This window comes from Peromyscus leucopus, chromosome 8b (genome assembly GCF_004664715.2).
Source record: "Peromyscus leucopus breed LL Stock chromosome 8b, UCI_PerLeu_2.1, whole genome shotgun sequence".
NCBI lineage: Eukaryota > Metazoa > Chordata > Mammalia > Rodentia > Cricetidae > Peromyscus > Peromyscus leucopus.
Window position 1 is genome coordinate 52,827,272 of NC_051086.1, and position 21,796 is coordinate 52,849,067.

Consider the following 21,796-nt stretch of genomic DNA (forward strand, 5'->3'; position numbering starts at 1 on the left):
CCGGGTGCTAGTCAGCCTCCTCCTTTCTTAGAGAAACCCTAACCTCCAGAGAAGCCACGGCGCCCTGCACTTAGTGGCCGCTGCGCCCAACACCCGGCCAGGCCCCCAGGTGGCGCACAGTAAGGGAACTGGGAAAGAAAAAAGCAGCGACTTTAATGGAGATCAGGCAGGCCGTGGCAAAGTGGGGAGGGACCTGGAATCAAAGCGTATGGAGGTCGTGACTGCGACGGCTCAGTTTCTCCGGGTCGTCCGATGCCATGAGGGAGAAGTCTCGGAATATGTCGAGATACGTCTCGTCTCCTGAGGAGGACAGGGGAAAGGCTGGAGGGCTGGACGGTTGGGCTACTACGAAAAGCATCACGGACAGTAGGCGTGGATCTGGCCGGGCAAGCTCTTCAAGTCGGGGTGCATCATCGTAAGCGCATCATCATCGTAAGCGCATCACGGGTGCCTTTTCCTTTGTTCCGAGGGTCAGGCACGCTCGATGCGCCCAAACCGTGTTTGTTGAATAAACAATGGCATTAACACAGTTGGGCACTAAGGGGACAGGTAAGCAAGGGCCAGAATTCCAGTGTGGACCTGGGGTCCGGGTGAATAAGTGGTTACTTTACCTGCCTGGCCCTGGGCCGCTTCGGCCTCCCTCATCTTCGCCAGTCGTAGCCTGAAGGGTGGGAATTAAGGAATAAAAGACTTCACACTCTTCATAACCGCCCATCCTTTGCCCACCTCCTCATCCTCTGAGCTACATCACTCGGTAAAAAATACCTCCCCATGACTAGTGCTTTAAAATGCAAACACATTAACTTTTCTGCAAGGTTGACGGACGAACAATGGCTCCCAAGATGAAGTCCCATCGTCTCACCCTGCCCCACCCCTCCCCAGACCTCACCTTCCGGGTCTGGTTTTGGCATTAGCCCCACCCCAAAGATGAACGCAATGCCCAAGCACTAGCCCGACCCTCTGGCATTCTCACAGGGTGACGATGTCAGCGTTGGCGGCTTCCATCGCGATCGTCAGAGGGTCCCTGCCTTCCGCGTCTCGGGCCCCCAGATCTGCACCCCGTTTCAGGAACAGGCAAGCCAGCCTGAGAAGGACAGCTAAATTCAGCTGAGGCTCCTTGCCGTTTCACTCCCAGAAAACTCCCTCCCCATGGTGGCATTTCTGCTGTGCCCTACCCTGTGTGGCCCAGAATGGTGGCATGGTGCAGTGGGCCCCGGCCAGCACTGTCTGCCTGGTTCACATTCGCCCCGTTCTGGAGGAGAAACTCACAGGCCAGAAGAGAATTCTGCATGGAGAAATCAAGGAGGGGATGACAGTTTTAGAGGTGGAGTTCTAGGTATTTTAGGGTGACGTAATTAAGACGATGGGAGTGTGGAGTGTGGTATTCAGGGTACAAGCAGGTGTCAGACCTGGCTGTTGCTCTTTACGTGTTCACGAATTTAATCTTTTCTGCACTCTGATGAGGCATGCTAGTGCTCTTTTTTTTGTTTGTTTTTCTCTGTGTAGCTTTGCGCCTGTCCTGGAACTCGCTCTGTAGGCCTCAAACTCACAGAGATCCTCCTGCCTCTGCCTCCCGAGTGCTGGGATTAAAGGTGTGTGCCACCACCGCCCAGCCTGCTCTTCCTCTTTTTTAAAGATATTTTTATTGTTATTTTATGTGTATAGGTGTTTTGCCTTCATGTATGTCTGTGTACCACATGAAGTGAATGAGGAGGCCAAAAGAGCATGCCCCATCTTCCAGCACTGGAGTCAGAGTTATGAGCTGCCTTAGAGGTACTGGGAACTGAGTCCTGGTCCCCAGTAAGTGCAGCATATGCTGAGCCATCTCTGGCCTCCTGATAGTCCTACTTTACTGATGAGACTAAAGACCCACAGAGATTGACAGTTTGTTTAAAATCCCATGCAAGTGGTGGGTCCAAGATAGACTCACCACCTCCAAACCACACTTTTAACACCTAGTCTATGGGGTTTCCCTATGGGCTGGAGACCCTGGGAAGGTCAGGAGGAGCTTTAGGGTCAAGTAGGGGAGGTCAGTATGGTCCTTACAGCAGCTGTGGCCCGGATCAGAGGTGTGGCGTTCCCCTGACCCCCATTGACCCAATTGACATCAGCTCCATGGGCCAGGGCATCAGCCATGGTGGGAAGAGATGGAGGATGTCCAGCGGCTTGGAACAGCAGGGCCCCAGGGTGCAGGCTTCCCAGGTCGTCAGATGGAGACTCTGTTGAGGAAAATCAGCGCTGGGTCTGGGGAGAAATCTTCAGCACAGTCCCACATCTAAACTGTGGGGAGGCCCTTGTGACTCAGGGCTGTGGTGAGAGACGAGAGTGATGTGTATGTGCATACGTGTCGGGATGTATGTGTGCAAGGCCCCGGGTGTGGAAGAGATAGTATCACTCACCTCAGCCTGTCCAACCACCAGACTGGCTGGATGCCAGAGGTGAACTCCCAGAGAGACTCAGCTCTTGCCTTCCTCTGCCCAGGTCAGGCTCATACCTCCTTTTCAGGCGTTGCCAAGCTCAGCTCCTCTCCTGACTCTTCTCGTGTTGGAGATTGCCTCCTCAAACCCCCCCCCTCCACCTTTTTTGGGAGCTTTATTTTATTTATTTATTTTCTCTGTGCAGTTTTGGTGCCTGTCCTGAATCTCACTCTGTAGACCAGGCTGGCCTCAAACTCACAGAGATCCACCTGCCTCTGCCTCCCAAGTGCTGGGATTAAAGGTGTGTGCCACCACCGGCCCGCCAGAGATACCCCTTTTGTGGCTCTCCTTGACAGATTCCACCCCACAATTCTCCCCATGCTCAATGCCATGCCTTACTGTATCCCCCTGAAACTACAGTCTGGCCCTTCCGACTTCCTCCAGGGGATGATCTCAGTGTCTGCCAACGTATAGCACCTGGCCCAGTCGTGAGCAGACCGCCATGAGCCGAACAGTCTCTACCTGACTTGGACCTGACAATCCCTGGCTGCGGCCTGATAGAAGGCTTTGGGGGCACAGGAGGATGTCCTCTCGGGGGTCCCCTGCCACCTCTTCGTCCTCGAATTTCAGGAAGCTTGGTCAGGAACTTTTTCTCCACATACTTGGCATGAATCCAGGCTTCTTTTTCCTGCCTGGATGTTGGGAGAAGAGCTAGCCTTAGGTCCTTCATCCCATCCCCACCCTCCCGCAGTGGAGGGGAGCCCTGGCACCTTCACCCCAACCTCACCGGGAGCAGCTGGGCCCTGGCTTCTTTACTGCCATGGCCTCCACACGGGCCTCGTAGATCTGGTTGATGACGACATTTCCCAGCTCGCACATCAGCTTGAGGAGGCCCAGGAGAGGCCAAGAGAAAGAGGCGGGGTAATGGGGTGAGTCTCTGTGAACCCTCGGACTCCTCTGTCCTTTGTCTCCACAATAGCCCAAGTTACCTTCACTAGTTCTGGTTCCCAGGAGTCAAGGGTCAGAGACCGGACCTTGGAGAAATGAACACCGAGGCTCCTGGAGGGCCAGAGGGAGAGTCATGTCCTGTGTGGGCAGTGGCCTGGGGAGGCTGTTGCTCCTGAAAAGACTAAGAGGCCAGGCTTGTGTGGAGGCTGTGTGGGGGAGCGAGGCCAGGAGGCAGGGCGGCAAAGACCACATATCCTTGACCGGGCTCTGGCCTGTTCATCATCCCTCCCTTTATCTTGCTTCACTTTAAGTTCTTATGCTCTCCAGCCCCTTTTCTTTTCTCACGGTGCTCTGGTCTGGAACATTCTTCCTGTACCACCTCCCTTCCCTCTGTGTGTAGTTCAGAATGGTGGTGAGGCCTCAAGAACTTGGTAGGACCGCACAACCTATTCTTTCCTTGGGCTCTCTTGGCTAATCCCACCCTCAGCAACTCTAACCCACGCTTCCTCTGATCAAGACAATAAATTCCCTGGGCTGGGCAGTGGTGGTGGTGGGGGGGGGCGGGGCGGGGCGGCGCAGCAGCAGCGGCGGCGCACACCTTTAATCCCAGCACTCCGGAGGCAGAGGCAGGTGGATCGCCGTGAGTTCTAAGACAGCCAGGACCCCCGGAGCCTATCCATACCCAACTCGCTTGTGCACTTTGTGCAGCAAGCTTGGTGGCCAGTGACAGAGAAGAAGACCGTAAGGAAACACCAGGGTAGGGTGCATCGAGGGTCTGATGACGGCCATATTGCGGTTGAAAGCGGGGCTTATGCTTGGGTCTTAGGCAATGACCTGTGGATGCCGGAACACTGAATGCAGAGGGTGACCCCGAGGTTGATGCTGGCCCACTCTGGGGCTGGCTCCCTGCAGTCGCAACACTGGGCATTTCCTTCCACGCTTTGTAGCTGGGCTGCCACCTGCCCCACTCCCCCAGGCTCCCTTCCTCTGGCTGCCCCGCCACAGCCCAGAGTAGCAGCAGAGCTCAGGGCGAGGCATCCTGAGACCTGAGGGAGACAGGGGAAGGAAGGGTGAGCAAGGGGCCTAAGGGTGAGGGGTGCTCCACCTCCCGGGACAGCGTGGCTCCCAGTGCCCACATGAAGATACCTGGCCTGGCCCTCGAGGGCTGTTCTCAAGGTGAGCCTGGCTGAAGGCCGAGGCAATGCTGCTCTGAACGGCATTAATCCACAGCTGCAGGAGGCGCTCAGAGTCAGCCTGGAGGAGGCAGGACCTGGGGGGGAGGCATGAGAGTAACAGAGGTGGGGGTCTGAGGTCAGAGGGCCATGAGGCAGACTGGGCAAACTGACGTTCAGCTATTGCTGAACTGATCATATGGACTTAAAAATATATTTACTCATGTATCCATTTCTACTGCAGATTGGACCCAGGGCCTTGTGCATGCTGGGCAAGCGCTCCACCTCTGAGCCACAGGCAAGCATTTTTATTTTACTTTGAGACAGAGTCTGGTACACTGCTCAGATTGACTTCAAGCGTGCTAGTAGATCAGTCAGGCCTTGAACTTTAAAAAAGACATTATAGCCCCGTGGTGGTGGTGGTGGTGGTAGTGATGGTGGTGGTGGTAGTGGCCCAAGCCTTTAATCCCAGCACTCAGGAGGCAGAGGCAGGCAGATCTCTGTGAGTTCGAGGCCAGCCTGGTCTACAGAGCAAGTTCTAGGACAGCTAGGACTGTAGCACAGAGAAACCCTGTCTCAAAAAACAAAACAAAAGAAAAAAAGATACTATATTTAAATATGTGTATTTTGTATGTGCACACATATGCATAGTACATTATGAAGTTGTTATCTCTTTCCACCATGTGGGTCCTGGGGATTGAACTTAGGTTATCAAACTTGGCAGCAAGTGATGAGCATCTCATTGGCCTGTCTATTCTTGAGACAGGGACAGGCTGTGTTCTTCAAACTTAAGATTCTCCTCTGCCTCCCAAGTTTGGGCATTACAGATGTGTACCACCATACCTGGCTATCAGCAATATCAAAATCCAGGTGGTCCCTGATTTACGATGGTTTGACTTAATATTTTCCAATATTAATGCATAAAGGTATATTTAAGCAGCCATTTTGATTTTGATTTTCAGTAGAGTATTCAAAAACACTTCATCGTAAAAGAGGCTAACAGGTTTTTAGCATGTTTAAGGTAGGCCAAGTCTAGGCTAAGCTTTGTGAACAGTAGGTTTTTCAATATCTTTTCAACTGATGATGAATTTACTGGAATATAATTCCAATCATAAGTAGAGCACCTGTATCCCATCATAATAAGTAGGGCACCTGTATTTCTGCAACAATTGGCAATATCCCCCCAAATATCTCCTACCACCCTGCATCTCAGCAGAGGCTCCCTGCTTCAACCAGCCACCGAAGAAAGGGCCAAGCCCTGGAGCTGTACAGGGAGCCTCATCTTGGTGACCTTGCCTTTTTGGTTTGTAACTATTCAGACATATTAAAATATTGCCCCCAAGGAACTGTACTTACTTGCTGGTGGACACCACTTCGAAACAGAAACGCCTTTCTGAGTCTGGACAGAGCTTCACGGTACAGAGACGAAGGTCATCCACCACCACAGTCACGGGGTCCTGGCAAAAAGTGATAAAGGGACCACGATCCAGCATAGTAAGTGAGGGCTGAGTCTATCTAGAGTCCTGGCACCCAGTACCTACCTTATATTTCTTCTGGTAAACCAGTTGGTTGTTCTGAATGGTGAACCAGCGTCTGGAGGAGATAGACGTGGTTAAGTGCATGGGCAGCCTGGGGACAAGCTCAGGAATGGACAGAAGAGAGACTGCTCTTTGCCCCCTAAGTAGCTTGCTGAGAGGTGTGGGCTGGCAGTCCCACAAGACATTCCAGAGAATGGTGGGAAGAACGGGACATGGAAGGGGTGTTCTTCACTCCTGGACAACCCAGATGAAGCCTCCTTTCCAGCGGACAGCAGTAGTCTTCAACGCCTGATCCTCCTGCCTCCGTCTCAAAGGCTCGGCTCACAGGCATATGCCACCACACCCAGCTTCCTTCTTTTAACTAAAATATGTTTATTGTTGCGATTATTTCTTTTCTAGTTGTGGCCAGTGTGGCAGGAGATCGAAGTGGGAGACAGCTGTAAAGGTGTAAAAATTTTTAACAGTGGAAAGCACTACTTCTGGGTGTGTCATGAGAGCGTTGGAATCACTCCCACTTACTTCTACAATTATTTGTTTGAGATGGGATCTTGCCATGTAACCCTGACTGGCCTAGAAACTCCCCCTGCAGTCCAGGCTGACCTCAAATCTGTAGTCTTCTTGTCTTAGACTGCTGCCCTCATACCAAGCTTATTGCTACAGTTTTTGACAAATGGAACTATGTTGAAGGGGCTCTATTTTCTCATCGGTACCAAGGGCCCATATGGGCTGGTGGTGGTTCTGAAAGATGAAGTAGTCACATCAAGACACGTCACCATTCTGTTTTAAACCCTGCAGGACTTCGCCATTTTCCTTAGAGTAGCCTTGGAAGCACTATCGAAGTCCCAGCATGGTTCCTACCCCCTTTGGCTCCTCCTCCTTCCTCCCTCCCTCTGACCAGGCCCACAGCTCCAGTTCTGTAAGCACTGAGAGATCAGGGTCTTCCTATTAATTCTTCCTTCTGCCTACAGCTTTGCCCTCGGATATCCTTGCAATCTTGACTCAAAAGTTACAAGTTACTATGTTTGTTTCCAGACAGGGCTTCTCTGTGCAGCCCTGACTGTCCTGGAACTCACTCTGTAGACCAGGCTGGCCTTGAACTCACAGAAATCCACCTGCCTTTGCCTCCTAAATGCTGGGATTAAAGGCGTGTGCCATGCCACCACCACCTGCAAATGTTACATTTTTAGCTAGGCATGGTGTTGTGCACCTGTAATGCCAGCTTTTGGAAGGTGGAGGGAGGAAGATCAGGAGTTCAAGGTCATCCTTGGCTACATCGTAAATTTGAGATCAACCTGGGATACACGAAATTTGTCAAAAAAAAAAAAAAGAAAGAAAGAAAGAAAGAAAGAAAAAAAGAGTAGGCGTCAAAGCAGACCTGATAAATAACAGTTCTGTGGCTTGTCTGCACACAGAATTCCAATCCTCCTGGCTCCTCCTCTCAAGTGCTAGGACCTCAGGCATGATCCACCACGTCCAGGCCCTGACATTTTATTTAGAATCGAGAACCCTGGACTGTGGGTATAACTCAGTGGTAGCTCCTTTGCCTAGCAGGGTTGAGGCCCTGAGTTTAAAAAAAAAAAAAAAAAAAAAAAAAAGAAACTAAATTTTACCCTCTCTACCCAGACCATCATCAGATCATGTCCTTTCTGTACTGTTTCTCTTTTCTGTAACATTACCACCCTTTCTTTTACACACACACACACACACACACACACCACACACCCTTTTTTAAACAGTGTTTTGCTTGGGAGCTCAGCCTCAGCCTCCTGGTGCTGAGATCACAGGTGTGCATCCCCATACTTAACTCCTGGCAGTATTCTTCTGCTATCCTTTTCTTTTTTGTGTGACCGTCTCTTTATGCATTCCTGGCTGTCCAGGAACTCGCTCTGTAGCCCAGGCTGGCCTTGAACTCAGAGACCCACCTGCTTCTGCCTCCCCAGGCTGGGATTAAAGGTGTGTACCACTGCACCAGGCATTTTATTATTACCTTCTAACATAGCATGCAACTTATTTAGGTGTCTGTCTGTCTGTCTTTGCTGACCCAGGGTTGTGTCTTGATGTACTTCACACGTGGTAACCACCCATTCAAGAATGTTCCGTTGGGTGAGCTGGGGCGAGTCGCTTGTCCCCTTACCTGCTCCACGTCTTAAACGCGTTGCTGGCCCGTTTGAAGAGATGTCCCTCCATCACCAAGCCGCCAGGTCCCTCCTTTAGGCTTGGCTCTGGCTCCTCACCACCCAACTCCTGGGGGCATGAGAGGATCAGAACCATGTGAGGCAGATAGAGACCAAAGTCACAAGCCTGGGTCCCTCTGTCCCAGCAGCAGGCTCTCACCTTCTGCTTCAGCAACACGTGCCTCTGTTCCATGTCTCTCCTCTCTCTCGCAGAGTTCAAGACCAGGTTGTGTAACTGGGCATAGGAGGGACATCTCACACGTCTGCGTTTGCCCCAACCAGGCCAGGAGAGTCATCTTAGCGTCCCCTAACCTCCCTGCACCAACTGCCTAGGGTCCTTCACCTGGGCACCCAACTCCTTCCGATACTGAGCCAAGCGGTTCAGCTCCTCATGGCCCTGCTGGAAGTAGGTAGCCTGGGCCTCTACCAATCGCAGCACCTGAGGGACAAGGCGGGTGGGGGCAGGACTGAGGAAGGATACCCCCTTCTCCTTCCCTCCACCCTCCTGCTCTGCCAGCAGGTCCCTCTCCATTTCTGCTGCTCCTGAAACTCACGAACTCCATGATGTCAAACTTCCTCTTATCCTCGATCACATTGACCTGAAAGGTCCAAAGAGACCTCGGGTCAGTCTTGAAATGACAGCACTGTCTTCCATGGCACCCTGGGGACTCCCCACTCTTGAGGTGACACCTCAAGGTATCCCGGAGGATGGGTTGGGGTAGGCACCTACCTGCAGGGCATAATCCAATGCCCGACTCCGGTACCCAGCTCGGGCGGTCCTCAAAGCAGTCCCAGCCTCCTCTGCTTCTTGGACGCGGCGCCTGGGCACCTCTGCATTGTGAGTGAGAGCAGCCTCCAGGCTCTCAGCCCCTCTCCAGAAATCCCGGCGAGCCTCTCGGAAACCCCGGAGACCTCTAGAGTTAGGGAAGACAAAACAAAAGCAGATTTACCTTTCTCATCCCCAGGGAAGAAAAATCTCAGGATCACCCTCCCCTCCAATGTCAGGTCAATTAGCCTTGAGAGGAAAATTCTGGGGACCCTGGGGATGGGAAGAGCGGAGTCAGGCCACTTCCCACCCACCCTCATAGCTCCTCCTATTGGAGAGGACTGTGGTAATGGTTAGAGAGGTGGAGGGCTGGCTAGTGTCTGGGAAATAAGCCCCCCGCCCGCCCCCTCCCATCTCACTCCTTGACCAGAGTCTGGATTTGCTGCTGCAGCGTATGTTGAGTAGCATCAAGCAGCTCCTGTTGAAGAGGTTGACAAGTGAGAGCCAGGGTCGTGGTCAACCCTGCCCCATCCATCCATCACCCCCAGGCCAACCCTGCCCCATCCATCCATCACCCCCAGGCCAACCCTGCCCCATCCATCCATCACCCCCAGGTCAACCCTGCCCCATCCATCCATCACCCCCAGGTCAACCCTGCCCCATCCATCCATCACCCCCAGGTCAACCCTGCCCCATCCATCCATCACCCCAGGTCCCCCCCATCCATCCACCCCCAGGTCAACCCTGCCCCATCCATCCATCACCCCCAGCCCCCCCCCTCCACACCCCCCCCCTGCCCCATCCATCCATCACCCCCAGGCCCCACATCCCCCACTCACAGCGTGGCTGTCCAGCTTGTGGTTTAGGCTCACAGTGAATTTCTCCAGACACTCCTGGGCAAGAAAAACCAGAGAGAAAGTACCAGGTATGGGACATCAAGGTCCATCCAATATCCTGCCTGCTGGACCCAGCTTTGCTCTGGCCTGGGCTCTGCAGACCCCAGGTCAGCCCTCCTCTTCCTCAGCATCTCCTGATCCCAGTCCGGTGCACGCCCCCCATCCTCCCACCCAGCAATCACAGCTCTGGTTCAGAGTCATCACATACCGCCATCATGGGCTCCGGCGGGCCCAGGTGAGCCAGGTCACAGATGCCAACGACGAAGGCACGGCCGGCAGCAAGGTAATGGTGCCCACTCTCCAGGAGGCAGCTCCCCAGCTTGAGGAGCTGGGGAAGAACGGAGAACAAGAGGGAATGGTACCAGCGGCCAGACGACAAATGATGCCTCCACCGCCCCGCGTCGCCCCCTGCCCCAGGCTGTACAGCCCTTTCCTAATCTCATCCCACCCAGACCAAGGAAGCCCCCCCCACTTCAGACTCAACACCTGCGACGCCATTATCTCTACTTCCTAGCTTCCTTTTCCTGTGTCTGTTTCAAAACTTCTGCCCGCTTCTCCAAGCTTCTGCCCAAAGTCACAGTCATCTTTACTTCTCAAATCTTTCCCTGTCTAATCCTACCTGCCCTTCCGTGCCTGTGGGGTGAGGGGCTCTCCCTAAAACCCCATCCGCCCTGCGCTGTCTTGTCCCTAGTACCCATTCTCTGCCTGGCTAGGTTCAGTTCTACAGCCTGCGTGTGTGTGTGTGTGTGTGTGTGTGTGTGTGTGTGTGTGTGTGTGCAACTGCGTGTGCGTGTGCGTGTGTCTCATTCTGTATTCTCTAAACATTCCCTTGCAAATATTAACTAGTCATTGAGGCCTCGGGATCAGGGACAAGTAAGATGTTGGGGTGCTCAATTGTCCACCTTTCAGCACCTTTTAAAATTAATTTAAATTAATTTATTTTTCTTTTAATGTGCATTGGTGTTTTGTCTGCATGTATGCCTGTGTGAGGATGCCAGATCTCCTGGAACTGGAGTTACAGACCGTTGGGAGCTGCCATGTGGGTGCTGGGGATTGAACCTGGGTACTCCGGAAGAGCAGCCAGTGATTTTAACTGCTGATCCGTCTCTCCAGCCCCTACGGTGCCTTTGGAATGGTCAAAGAGCTATAACTGATCTGGGAAGGGAAAGCCAGATGGCTGAGCTGGAGTCCCACATCAGTCTCCTCACCCGTTACCCACAGGGCTGTGGCCACGTCACCCTGAAGGTGACAAGGCTAGACTTTAGGCATGAGTTGCCATATTTTGAATGGAGCAAGTGTCTGTGGAGTCCTTCAGCTTGGCCCAGGGCAGAGGTCACAGGGAGGCTTTGTGAAGAAGTAGCAAGGACCCAGGACTCAGGTCTTTCCAGCACACTTTTCTGGGGCTGGTGGACACCCCTGAGAAATACAGTCTGGGCTGAAAGTGACTAGGGCTGAAACTGGCTAGCACGATCAGCAGTGGTCAGGAGACTGACCAAGATCAGTTCATATCAGTCCATGACAAGGAGACAAAATGGCTAGAACTCACAGTGCAGATCAGCAGACGGTCTAGTTCTCCTGTGTATACAAGCCCCTTTCTCCCGTATACGAGAAAAGACCTTTCATAAAACTGAACCAATAACTAGCCGGGCATGTGACACAAGCCTTTAATCTCAGTACTTGGGAGGCAGAGGCAGGTGAATCTCTGTGAGACTGAGGCCAGCCTGGTCTACAAATCAAGTTCCAGGCGGCCAAGACTATATAGAAGGACCCTGTCTCAAAAAAACAAAACAAGCTGGGCGGTGGTGGCACACGCCTTTAATCCCAGCACTCAGGAGGCAGAGCCAGGTGGATCTCTGTGAGTTCGAGGACAGCCTGGTCTCCAAAGCGAGTTCCAGGAAAGGCACAAAGCTACACCGAGAAACCCTGTCTCGAAAAACCAAAAAAAAAAAAAACAAAAACAAAAACAAAAACAAAAACAACACTAAACCAATGATTAGTAGTACATCTATATGATAGAATTGCAGTCAACAATAAAGAGGAACTATTAATGCACTCAACAACTTGAACGGACTTCAAACACATTGTTATTCCCAGTTGTCTTTGTTTTTGATTTAAAATACTTTTATTACTATTTATGTATACATGTATATGTTTGCATTTGAGTGAGGAGGACAGAGAGATGTCAGATCCTTTGGAGCTGGAGTTACAGGCAGTTGTGAGCCTCCAGGTGTGAGTACTGGGAACTGAACTCAGGTCCTCTCAAAGAGCACACTGAGCCATCTCTCTAACACCTTTAATTTTCTTTGAGACAGGGTCTGTCTATGTAGCCATGGCTGTCTTGGAACTTGCTATGTAGGCCAGGCTGGCCTCAAACTCACAGAGCTCTGCCTGACTTTGCCTCCTGAGTGCTGGGAAAGGCATGTGCCACCACACTGGGCTTCCAGTTTTTTAGAAAAGCCAACTTCAGGACAGTGGGATGGCTTAGCTGGTAAAGGCACGTGCCATGCCAGCCTGAGAACCAAAGTGCAGTTCTGGAGCACACACACACACACACACACACACACACACACACACACACACACACACACACACAATTGATGGAGAGAGAGAGAGTGAGAGAGTGAGAGAGTGTGTGTGTGTGTGTGTGTGTGTGTGTGTGTGTGAGAGAGAGAGAGAAGAGAGAGAGAGAGAGAGAGAGAGAGAGAGAGAGATCAGTACTCCTGAGGCAGAAGCAGGCAGATCTCTGTAAGTTTGAGGCCCAATCTGGTCTACACAGTGAGTTCCAGGCCAGCCAGGGCTACATAGTATGATGACCTTGCCTAAAAAAAAAGAAAGAAAGAAAAAAAAAGTCCACCTCCTTTGAGTAGGATTTCTCATTCTCATTAGCCTGAAGCCCACCAGTTAGGCTAGACTGGGCAGCCAGAAAACCCAGTGGTCCTCTTGTCTCCATTTCCTCAATACTAGGATTATAAATGCAAGCCACACATACACCTTGTCACTTTTATTAAGTGCTGGGGATCAAACTTGGGTCCTCATGCTTGCAAGGGAAGCCATCTCTCCTGGTCCCTGTAGACTTGATTGTTAATTGTACTGTGCCAATGCCAATTTTGAGGTTTGATAATGAGGAAAAATTGCATTAAATGTCATCACTGGGGGAGGTTGATGGGGACATGGCCTCTCTTTGCAATTACTGCGAGTGTGTTATTAACTCGCATTGAACAATTCAATTAAAAACATTTGGGGGCTGGAGAGATGGGTCAGTGGCTAAGAGCACTGGCTGCTCTTGCAAAGGATCCGGGTTCAGTTCTCAGCACCCACATGGTGGCTCACAACTGTCTGTAACTCCATTTTCAGAGGATCCAATGCCCTCTTCCAGCCTCTGCAGGCACTGGTATGGAAGTGATGCACAAACAAATACCCAGGCAAAACAGCCATATATATAAGAAAATAATAATAAAAAAGTTTAAGAATTGTTTGCACTGGGGATATAGGTACCGCCTAACATGCAGGGGGTGGATTGATCTCCAGGAGGGAGGTAGAGGTCAGAGGATTGGGAATTCAAAGTCAGGCTCAACTACAAGGTAAATTCAAAGCCTGCCTGGACTATGTGTGACTCTGTCTGGATAAAAAAAAAAAAGGTAGACCAGGCTGGCCTGAACTCATAGAGATCTGCCTGTTTCTGCTTCTCCAATGCTAGGATTAAAGATGTGAGTCATTGGGAGTTGGAGAGATGGCTCAGAGGTTAAGAGCACTGACTCCTCTTCCAGAGGACCTGAGTTCAGTTCCCAGCAACTACATAGTGGCTCACAACCACCTGTAATGAGATCTGGTGCCCTCTTCTGGCCTGCAGGGATAAGTCCAGGCAGAACACTGTATACATAATAAATAAACAAACAAACAAACAAATCTTTTTAAAAAGATGTGAGTCGTGTGTGTGTGTGTGTGTGTGTGTGTGTGTGTGTGTGCGTGTGCGCGCTACATGTGTAGAGTATCTGAGGCCAGAAGAGGGAATCAGATCTCCTGGAACTAGAGTAACTAGGTAACCATGAGCCACCCAAGCTGAGAGCTAAGAAATGAACGAGTCCTTTGGAAGACCAGTAAGGACCTGTAAGCCATCTCTCTTGTCCTAAGCGCTCTTAAGAGGAAGGCTTGTGACTTGCTTCAGACTGGCGAGTATGGGATGGCACTCCATGCTACCCCATGTGACACCTCACTAGCACACACACGACTTTCTTCCTGTCAATATGTAATAACGCTAGGATATGTCTGCAGCAAGCCTTGGGACAGGGACCTGTGAGTCGCCTCTAGAGATTAGCCCCCGGTCCTATAACAGCAGTGAAATATAACTAGAATTTGTCAACATCACAGGATTTTGCAAGAAAGTCCCAGTGTTCAGATGAGACCACAACTTTGGTTGAGACCCTGACTGCTGTTTAGGTGACCCAAGCTTGTTAAACATCAGTAAAAACTCACAGAGCATGTCAGGGTTGGAGCTTATATAAACGCACATGAACGAATGCATCTTATTTTAAACTTTTGAAGGCACGGGATGTTTTCTCTATCTCTGTAGACCCCCTCATATACCCCTTCTTAAAAAGAGATGCCTCACTGTAGTTTTGCCCAGGCTGTCACACACTCATGGTGATCCTCCTCCCTCAGTCTCAGACTCTGAAGTGCTAGGATTACAATGATGAGCCATCATGCCCAGGTACAGTTAACTTTCTATGACTCAGTAACTCATTCCCCGTGTACCGCTGACTCCCTGGCCCACCCCTCTATTTCAGTCCGATCCTGCATCTTGCTTGCTCTGTGATCACCTTTTCCAAGCGGGTCTCCAATTCTGACACTTCAGTTTCCACCAGTTCAATGGAGGCTCTGGGAAAGGAGGAACAGGGTCATGAGAACAGAGCTTAGGTCCACTGGGTTCTCTGCTTATCATCAAGGGAGGGGGCTGGAGTCATGGGGTGGTGGGTACAGACAGACAAATGAATTGAGGATGGCCGCCCACTCAGGAGCTGGTTATTGCTCATGTGCTATTACTATGCACATTCTAAGCTTCAATAACCCAGACCAGAGCAGGAAATGTCGAGAGGGTGGATGTGGCCAGGGCAGGAAGTTGCTAACCGCCCCAGGGCAGGTGCTGGGGGAGGGGTTCCAGTGAGAAGGAAGAAGGAATGCCAATTATAAAGGCCAGATGGTGCAGGGGGCAGAACAGAAGCGCTTTGGAGAGCATGGGCCTTTTGCCTTTTGCCTTTTGTTTTTAAAGGGTTTCACTCTTGTAGCCCAGGTTAGTCTGGAACTCAGAGCAGTCTTCCTGCCTCAGCCTCCCAAGTGCTGGGATCACAGGTATGAGGTGCCAGGCCTGGGTTGAATAGCAGATGCACCATTTCCCACCAGTTCCCTCTTGTCTCTTTATGACCTAGGCTCTAAGAGCGGTCCAGCCTGGGACATGCTGTGTGTTTGTCAGGGCATTGGAACCTTCCTTCCCCGCCTTAGCCTCCTGGACCTGCACACACTTACCGGAAGCGGGGAGAGTCCTTGAGACATTCTTCAAAGTCTAGCTTGACCGTCATCTCAGATGACCTGCTTGGCCCAGGCAGGTGGGGATGTAGGTAGATGCACTCCCCACCCCCCAGGAGGGGTATTGATGAGGAAGAAGAGGTCCTCTGGCAGAAAGGGCCTGGGTCTGCAATTCTTTCCCCAAAGGGAAAGGGGTGACCCAGGAGGAGCTCTCACCCCACCACTTCTAGGCGGCTCTGGGAGGGGCAGGGGTGGGGCCTGGGCAGAGTGGATGCTGAGATCAGAGAAACCACAGCCCCGCCCCCAGAGACTGTCTGCTGTCGCCTTCCTTCTGGGACCCTGGTCTTTCTTTGCTCCTTTCTCCTTTGGTGAATAAATTTTTTTGAGGGTAGGCATGATGATCTAGAGTCAAAGATGTCTCTGTCACTTAAGAGTTTGTGTAAGGGCTGGAGAGATGGCTCAGTGGTTAAGAGCACTGGCTGCTCTTCCAGAGGACCTGGGTTCAATTCCCAGCACCCACGAGACAGCTCACAACTGTCTGTAACTCCAAGATCTGACATCCTCACACAGACATACATGCAGGCAAAACACCAATGCACATAAAATAAAAATAAATAAATTAAAAAAGAGTTTGTGTGATTAGTAGGGCGGTGGCATATGCCTTTAATTATAGCAGAGGCAGGCAGATCTCTGTGAAGTCAAGGCCAGTGTGGTCTACATAGCAAGTTACAGGCCAGCCAGGGCTACATAGTAAGACCCTGTCTACAATAAAAGAAAGAAAGAAGAAAAAAAGGTTGTGTGACCCAGGACAAGCTCTCTGACGCTTCGGTTTCCTCATCTGGGAGATAACCCTGTTACAAGGCCAGGTGCAGTGGTGCACACCTTTAATCCCAGCACTTGGTAAACTGTGTGGTTTTTAGTTTTTTGTTTGTCTTTAAAGACAGGGTTTCTTTGTGTAGCCTTTGACTGTCTCAGTAAACCAAGCTAGCCTCGAACTCACAGAGATCCACCTGCTTTTGCCTCCCAAATGCTGGGATTAAAGATGGTAAATTAACTGAATCAGACATTGCCATCCTGCTGCAAGCCTGGGCCTTTTCAAGATCCTAGGCTTTTCCAGGCTGTGGTGACACACACCTTTGATCCCAGGACTTGGGAGGCAGAGGCAGGTGGATCTCTGTGAATCTGAGGCCAGCCTGATCTACAGAGCGAGATCCAGGATGAGCACCAGGGCTACACAGAGAGAAATCCTGTCTCAAAAAAAAAAAAAAAAAAAAAAAAAAAAAAAAAAAAAAAAAAAAAAAAAAAAATCCTAGGTTTTGGGGCCAGCAAGGTGTCTTACTGAGTAAGGGCCACGCAGTAAGCCTGATCACCTGAGTTTGATCTCCAGAAGCCACCACAGACTTGACTCTGGAAAGTTCCTCTGGCTTCCAGCCTCTACACATGCGCCATGTTAGTGAATAAAGTAATAGTGAATTTTTAGAACCCTAGGTTTTGTTTTGTTTTGAAACAGGACTCCAGGGCTGGAGAGATGGCTCAGTGGTTAAGAGCACCGACTGCTCTTCTGGAGGACCCCAGGTTCAATTCCCAGCACCCACGTGACAGCTCACAACTGTCTGTAACTCCAAGATCTGACACCCTCACACAGACATACATGCAGGCGAAACAAATAAATAAAAATAAGTAAATAAAAATAATTTAAAAAACAAACAACAGGATCCCACTGTGTGGAATAGTTCTCCTCAAATGTGTGATTTTGCTGCCTTGGCCCCTAAGTGCTGATCCTAGGAACCCAGCCCCTCCGGTTGCTCTCAGCTTCTCTTGCTTGTCTCTACTTTCCTCCTTTATTGTGCATGGACACCCCCTCCCCAATTCCCCCAGGCCTTGATAGAGCAGGTCCAGGCTGGGCATCCAATTCCCAGCACTCAGATTCCTGATGTTCTCTTTATTGTCCACTAGTAGAGTGGTAAGGGCAGGGGAGGGAGGGCTGCCCTCCCCCCGTCCTCAGCTGGCTACATTTTCCATGGTCTAGGTTCTTTTTCCTGAGTCCACTGGAGACGCAAGGTATCATCTAGAGAAAGGAGAGGTTGGGCTTTCTTGCAGCAGGGGTTAGCGCTTGTCCACGTGACCCTCAGATCTCTAGAACCTACCCACTAAATCCCAATGCCTCCCTGGTCAGCACAAGGACCCCTTTGCACCTGCCCAGGCTCACATCTGCACCCAGTCCAGTTCAGAGGGTTCTGGTTACTTCCACGTTCCTTTTCTGAACTCTCTCAGTCCCTTAGCCCAACAGCGGGAAGCCACGCCACCCGAGACCCATTGCCTCTGGAGGACCTGGCGCTAACTAGAGAGGGGTGGGGTGGTGGAGAGAAGTCAAGGAGGAGGAGGCGTGACGTCAGTGGCTTAGGCTAGGCTGGAGGGATTCTCAATCCCTCTGAGCACCCCCGGTGTCTGTTCTCTATGATGTAGGCACTCCAGGTTGGTTAGGACCTCTTTTACCTCCTGCTGCTGACGCACTGGCCTAATAGGATTGGGAGGCTGGGAGGTGGGAGCTTGCTGAGAGCCAGGCCTAGGGAGATGGTGCCCTCACCAGGTTGCCATACAGTCATGGTTATGTCCAGAGAGCTCTAAATGGTTCTGTCATACCCAAGGGGGCTTCCAATAGGACCTGAAGTGCCTTTGGGATTCTCAGTAACCCAGGTTAGACCTGAAGAACCCAGAAGTAACATGAGACAAGGGCTGGGGCACCTAGCAAGCTGCTCATTCTGTCCTTTCCCCCGGGCTGGCTGTCCTCCCAGCTCTCACTGTTCATCTCTTCGTCTTCCATAGCCTCTCCGATCTCCGGGTGGGAACAGGACCTCAGGTATCTTCCTTTACTGTAATACTCCTTACGCTGTAGGGCAGTCTGCTCCCTGATGGTCGAGTCTGACGCTGAGGGGAACTGGTTTCTGAAAGCCCCAGAATCTGAAAAATCACCCCAGACAGTCTGAGTCTGTGGCCACCTGCTGTGCCCATGAATCCTAGGTGTGCATGGCGGGCCACTAAAAGACGGGAAAAGTTCAAGTCCCGAGTTCCCCTCTACCACCCTTCCCATTTTAGAAAACCTGCAGTGATCTGCATTCCCCGATGGTTCCCTCAAACTGTCATCTCTGGAGGCCACCCTGTGTGGAGACTCAGCTCCATTTGTCCCGTCTTCTCTGGCGTCCACCCCCAACCACTGCCTCTCTGTCGGACAGCAGGACAGGAAGCCTATGCTCTGAAGAAAGCAGAATACAGTGGAGAAACGAGAAGCAGAGCCAAAGAGAACGATACGAAAAAAGCAAAGTTCGCTGGGCGGTGGCGGCGCACGCCTTTAATCCCAGCACTCGGGAGGCAGAGGCAGGCAGATCTGTGAGTTCGAGGCCAGCCTGGTCTACAGAGGGAGTTCCAGGACAGCTAGGGCTGTTACACAGAGAAACCCAGTCTCTAAAACAAAACAAAACAAAAAGAAAGGAAGGAAGGAAGAGAAAAAAGCAAAGTTCAAGGAGATGTGGACTCTGGAATAGCCTCTTGTCTACGATTCTCTTCAGTCCCCTGAGGCCCGTCACTAACCACTGGCGTCTAGGCCACGGCTGTCAGTCACCAGGAGAGTCTCATTTTTGACTCCTGGGGCCAGCCTTCCTGGCCAGCCTTTCTCGGCAGGCCTGGGCTTCGGGTCCGTCAGCCCGCTCTGACTGCTGCTGCTGATGCTGGCACTTGCTCCGCTGCTATCATCCTCATTGGTCAAGGGCAGGCTCTTCAGGGTCTTCAGGAACTTCCCTTCATTGTAATGTATCTTTCGGTGCTTGTCAAAATCACTGGAGTCTGCGGGCCAGTGTGGAAGCTTGGCTTTCCCTCCGGGCTTTCCCTGGAGGGTCCCTGCCACGCCACCTCCCCTTGGCATCAAGGCCCACCCCGCATCTCACGTACGTGTCTTGGCAAAGGTGTCTGCAGTCTTGGAGTTTTTGTTATCTCCGTACTGGAGGACCTTGGGAAGGAAATTGTCCATTGTGGCAAACCTGGGGGGAGGGAGACTAGTTGGGGGTACAGAAGGGAGAGAAGGACAGTCGGGGCAGGTGGTGGGCGGGGACCAAGCCTCTGCTCCCCATCAGTTCTGGCTATGCTGTCTGAGAGTGGGTTCAGAGGTATGGGGTAGTGGGCTCAGCTCTGCGGGAGGACTCTCACCTCTCTGACAGTGATTCAGGGGTCACCCTGGGAGAAGACCCGGCAGACAGGTCCTCATCATTGTCTTGCAGCCTGCAGAGGAGGAAGCAGGGCTAGTACCTGAGGCTTCTCTGCCTCTTCCTCAATGGTCCCTTGTTAGAATACGGGAGTCTAGGCTGAAAAGCTAGGCTTAGGACTCAGCACCTGTGGTAGGGGGTGCTGGGCTCATCCGCCTTCATAAAGCCATAGTCTTTGTCAGCAGGGTGGTAGGTGGCCAAGATGTTCATTTCATCCCAGCGCTGAGACTTCCTGAGGCGAGGGAAGGACATAGCAAAGAGGACGCTCTTCGGGTAACCCTCTCCCAACAGAGGGGTCTCCTCCATTCTCCCAGGCATTCAAAAAACTCTTCTTACATTCGCTTATAGAGGCTAGGATTGGAGCCAGATGCCCCGTGGTAATTCCAGGGCGGTGTGGCCAGGATTTTGTGACACCGGCCGCCCTCCCCAAGTCTTGGAACCTCAGACTTCCCTCCCAATTGGTCTCACCTCCGCCCCCTTTCTCCTGGCTTCCGCCCAAGGTGTCTGGAACTCCTCCCTCCCCTCAGGTTTGCGGGTGGGCTGCGGGCTAACAGCTGAACTGCTTACTTCTCCGCACTGGAGGTCTTCTTCATCATGATGGAGCTGCTGTTTTTTAGGATGCTTCGGGGCCGCTCCTCAAAGTTTTGAGAGTGCAAAAAAGTTGGCCCGGTCTGTGGACTACTCTCCGAACTGTACACTTTGGACTCCCCCGGCCCAGGGATGGACCCCCTAGCTGCACCAGTTCCAGTGCCAGAGGATTTGCTGGACCCAAGACTACTGCCTGCAACCTCCCCGAGTTGGGGACAGGGTCCGGAACTGAGGGTCACTGCCTCTTCAGAGTGCCGGATGGGCCCAGGACTGCGGATGACAGTGCCCCCGGGATGCGAGAGGGGGCCAGCAGCGCGAAACAAGGCTACCCCGGAGGGCAGTCCGGCGTCAGCGGGTATACCTCTGACACCTCCAGGTATCGCCCTAGGAACCCCCCGAGGGGATTCCGCACTGAGGCCGCTAACGGATGCGAGGGGCTCCGGTTTCTCCATGGCTCCCCACTCGGTCGGTCGGTAGCCGCCGCTTCAATTGCTCCGCCGGGCCGCCCGGCTCCACATAGCCCCGCCCCTCGGCCCTGCCCCCACCGCGGTGGGCGGGGCGCTGGGGGCTCGGGGTCAGCCTGGACCGCCTCCGCCTGGGCCCCGGGGCGCCCCGCGCCGGAGCAGGTGAACACACAAGGCTATCGACGTGAGGACCTCAGCCCGGGAGCCCCTCCGCACGCCCGTCCCCAATCGTCACACCCAGAGGCTCTCTTTGTCTCTGTGATTTGTTCCCGCCCTGCTCCATCACCGCCCTGCTCCGAATCAACCAATCACAGCCAAGGGGCCGGGCCGAGGGGCGCGGAGCCTTGTGACGTCATACCCCGAGGCGCCTCCAGCCTCGGCGGCATCCTCGGCGGCTTCTGCCGGGCGCCCTCCGGTGACCTCCGGGCGTTTGCAGCCCCCGGTGCCTTTGAGATGGCCCGCCGGGGTGTTTCTGGGGCTCGGTGTGAGGGGTTTTTAAAATCCAAGGGTCTCCTGGACTCGGAGCTCAAGTTGGTCCTGACCCGGCCGCGGGCTCCCTCCCCCCGCCCCCCCACACCGTCAGCTCACTGCAGGGGTGCGATGCCCAGGGTGCGGGGTGGGGCGGGGAGGTGGCGTGCGGCAGCAGGTGCGGGACCAGGCCGAGGAGGGCTGTGATGCGTGGGTGGATTGCGACATTTCCGGTGCCGGCCTCCTGGAGGACGGAGACGTGGCTTTGTACCGCTGCCTTTTGTCTGTCCCGCTCTACAGCGTGTCTGTGAGGGGAAGCCACGACCCGTGCTGTGAACGCGAACGCTCGGATACGTCTTTCCCCCCGGCAAGGGTTGGGTCCCGGGCGCCGCGCGATGGGTGTCGCAAAGTGCGTTTGGGCGCTTAGCGCGCCTCCGTCGCAAAAGACGCCTGCGGCGGGCGTTTCTTCCACTCACTGTCGCAAACACTGCCCCAACCCTCCCTCCCGTCTCCCAGAGCCGCTCGCCTCCCGCTGTGCCGTAAAGCAAGCCCCTCCGACCCCGTCGTCCTTCCGTTCCCCCTCGCGACA

At 52.7% G+C, this 21,796-nt stretch overlaps 2 protein-coding genes across 2 annotated transcripts; both read right to left on the reverse strand.

Annotated features, from left to right (window-relative positions):
- Positions 1-133: 133 nt before the first annotated feature.
- On the reverse strand, positions 134-15,668 carry Acap1 (ArfGAP with coiled-coil, ankyrin repeat and PH domains 1). The gene is made up of 22 exons (XM_028869483.1): positions 15,432-15,668; positions 14,729-14,786; positions 10,120-10,239; positions 9,855-9,908; positions 9,435-9,493; positions 8,980-9,163; positions 8,804-8,848; positions 8,593-8,688; positions 8,410-8,484; positions 8,210-8,319; positions 6,079-6,130; positions 5,894-5,994; positions 4,512-4,635; positions 4,200-4,411; positions 3,407-3,476; positions 3,205-3,299; positions 2,940-3,109; positions 2,047-2,219; positions 1,176-1,285; positions 974-1,084; positions 612-661; positions 134-300 (listed from the first exon to the last, which is right to left on the reverse strand). Exons 1-22 carry the CDS (start codon positions 15,482-15,484, stop codon positions 200-202), a joined length of 2,223 nt encoding a protein of 740 aa, XP_028725316.1. The 5' UTR covers positions 15,485-15,668; the 3' UTR covers positions 134-199.
- A 1,585-nt stretch (positions 15,669-17,253) lies between these two features.
- LOC114693197 lies at positions 17,254-21,671 on the reverse strand. The gene is made up of 7 exons (XM_028869489.2): positions 20,255-21,671; positions 19,815-19,919; positions 19,632-19,703; positions 19,377-19,465; positions 19,020-19,271; positions 18,234-18,392; positions 17,254-17,499 (listed from the first exon to the last, which is right to left on the reverse strand). The coding sequence occupies exons 1-7, from the start codon at positions 20,725-20,727 to the stop codon at positions 17,441-17,443; spliced, it is 1,209 nt and encodes a 402-aa protein (XP_028725322.1). The 5' UTR covers positions 20,728-21,671; the 3' UTR covers positions 17,254-17,440.
- Positions 21,672-21,796: the final 125 nt, after the last annotated feature.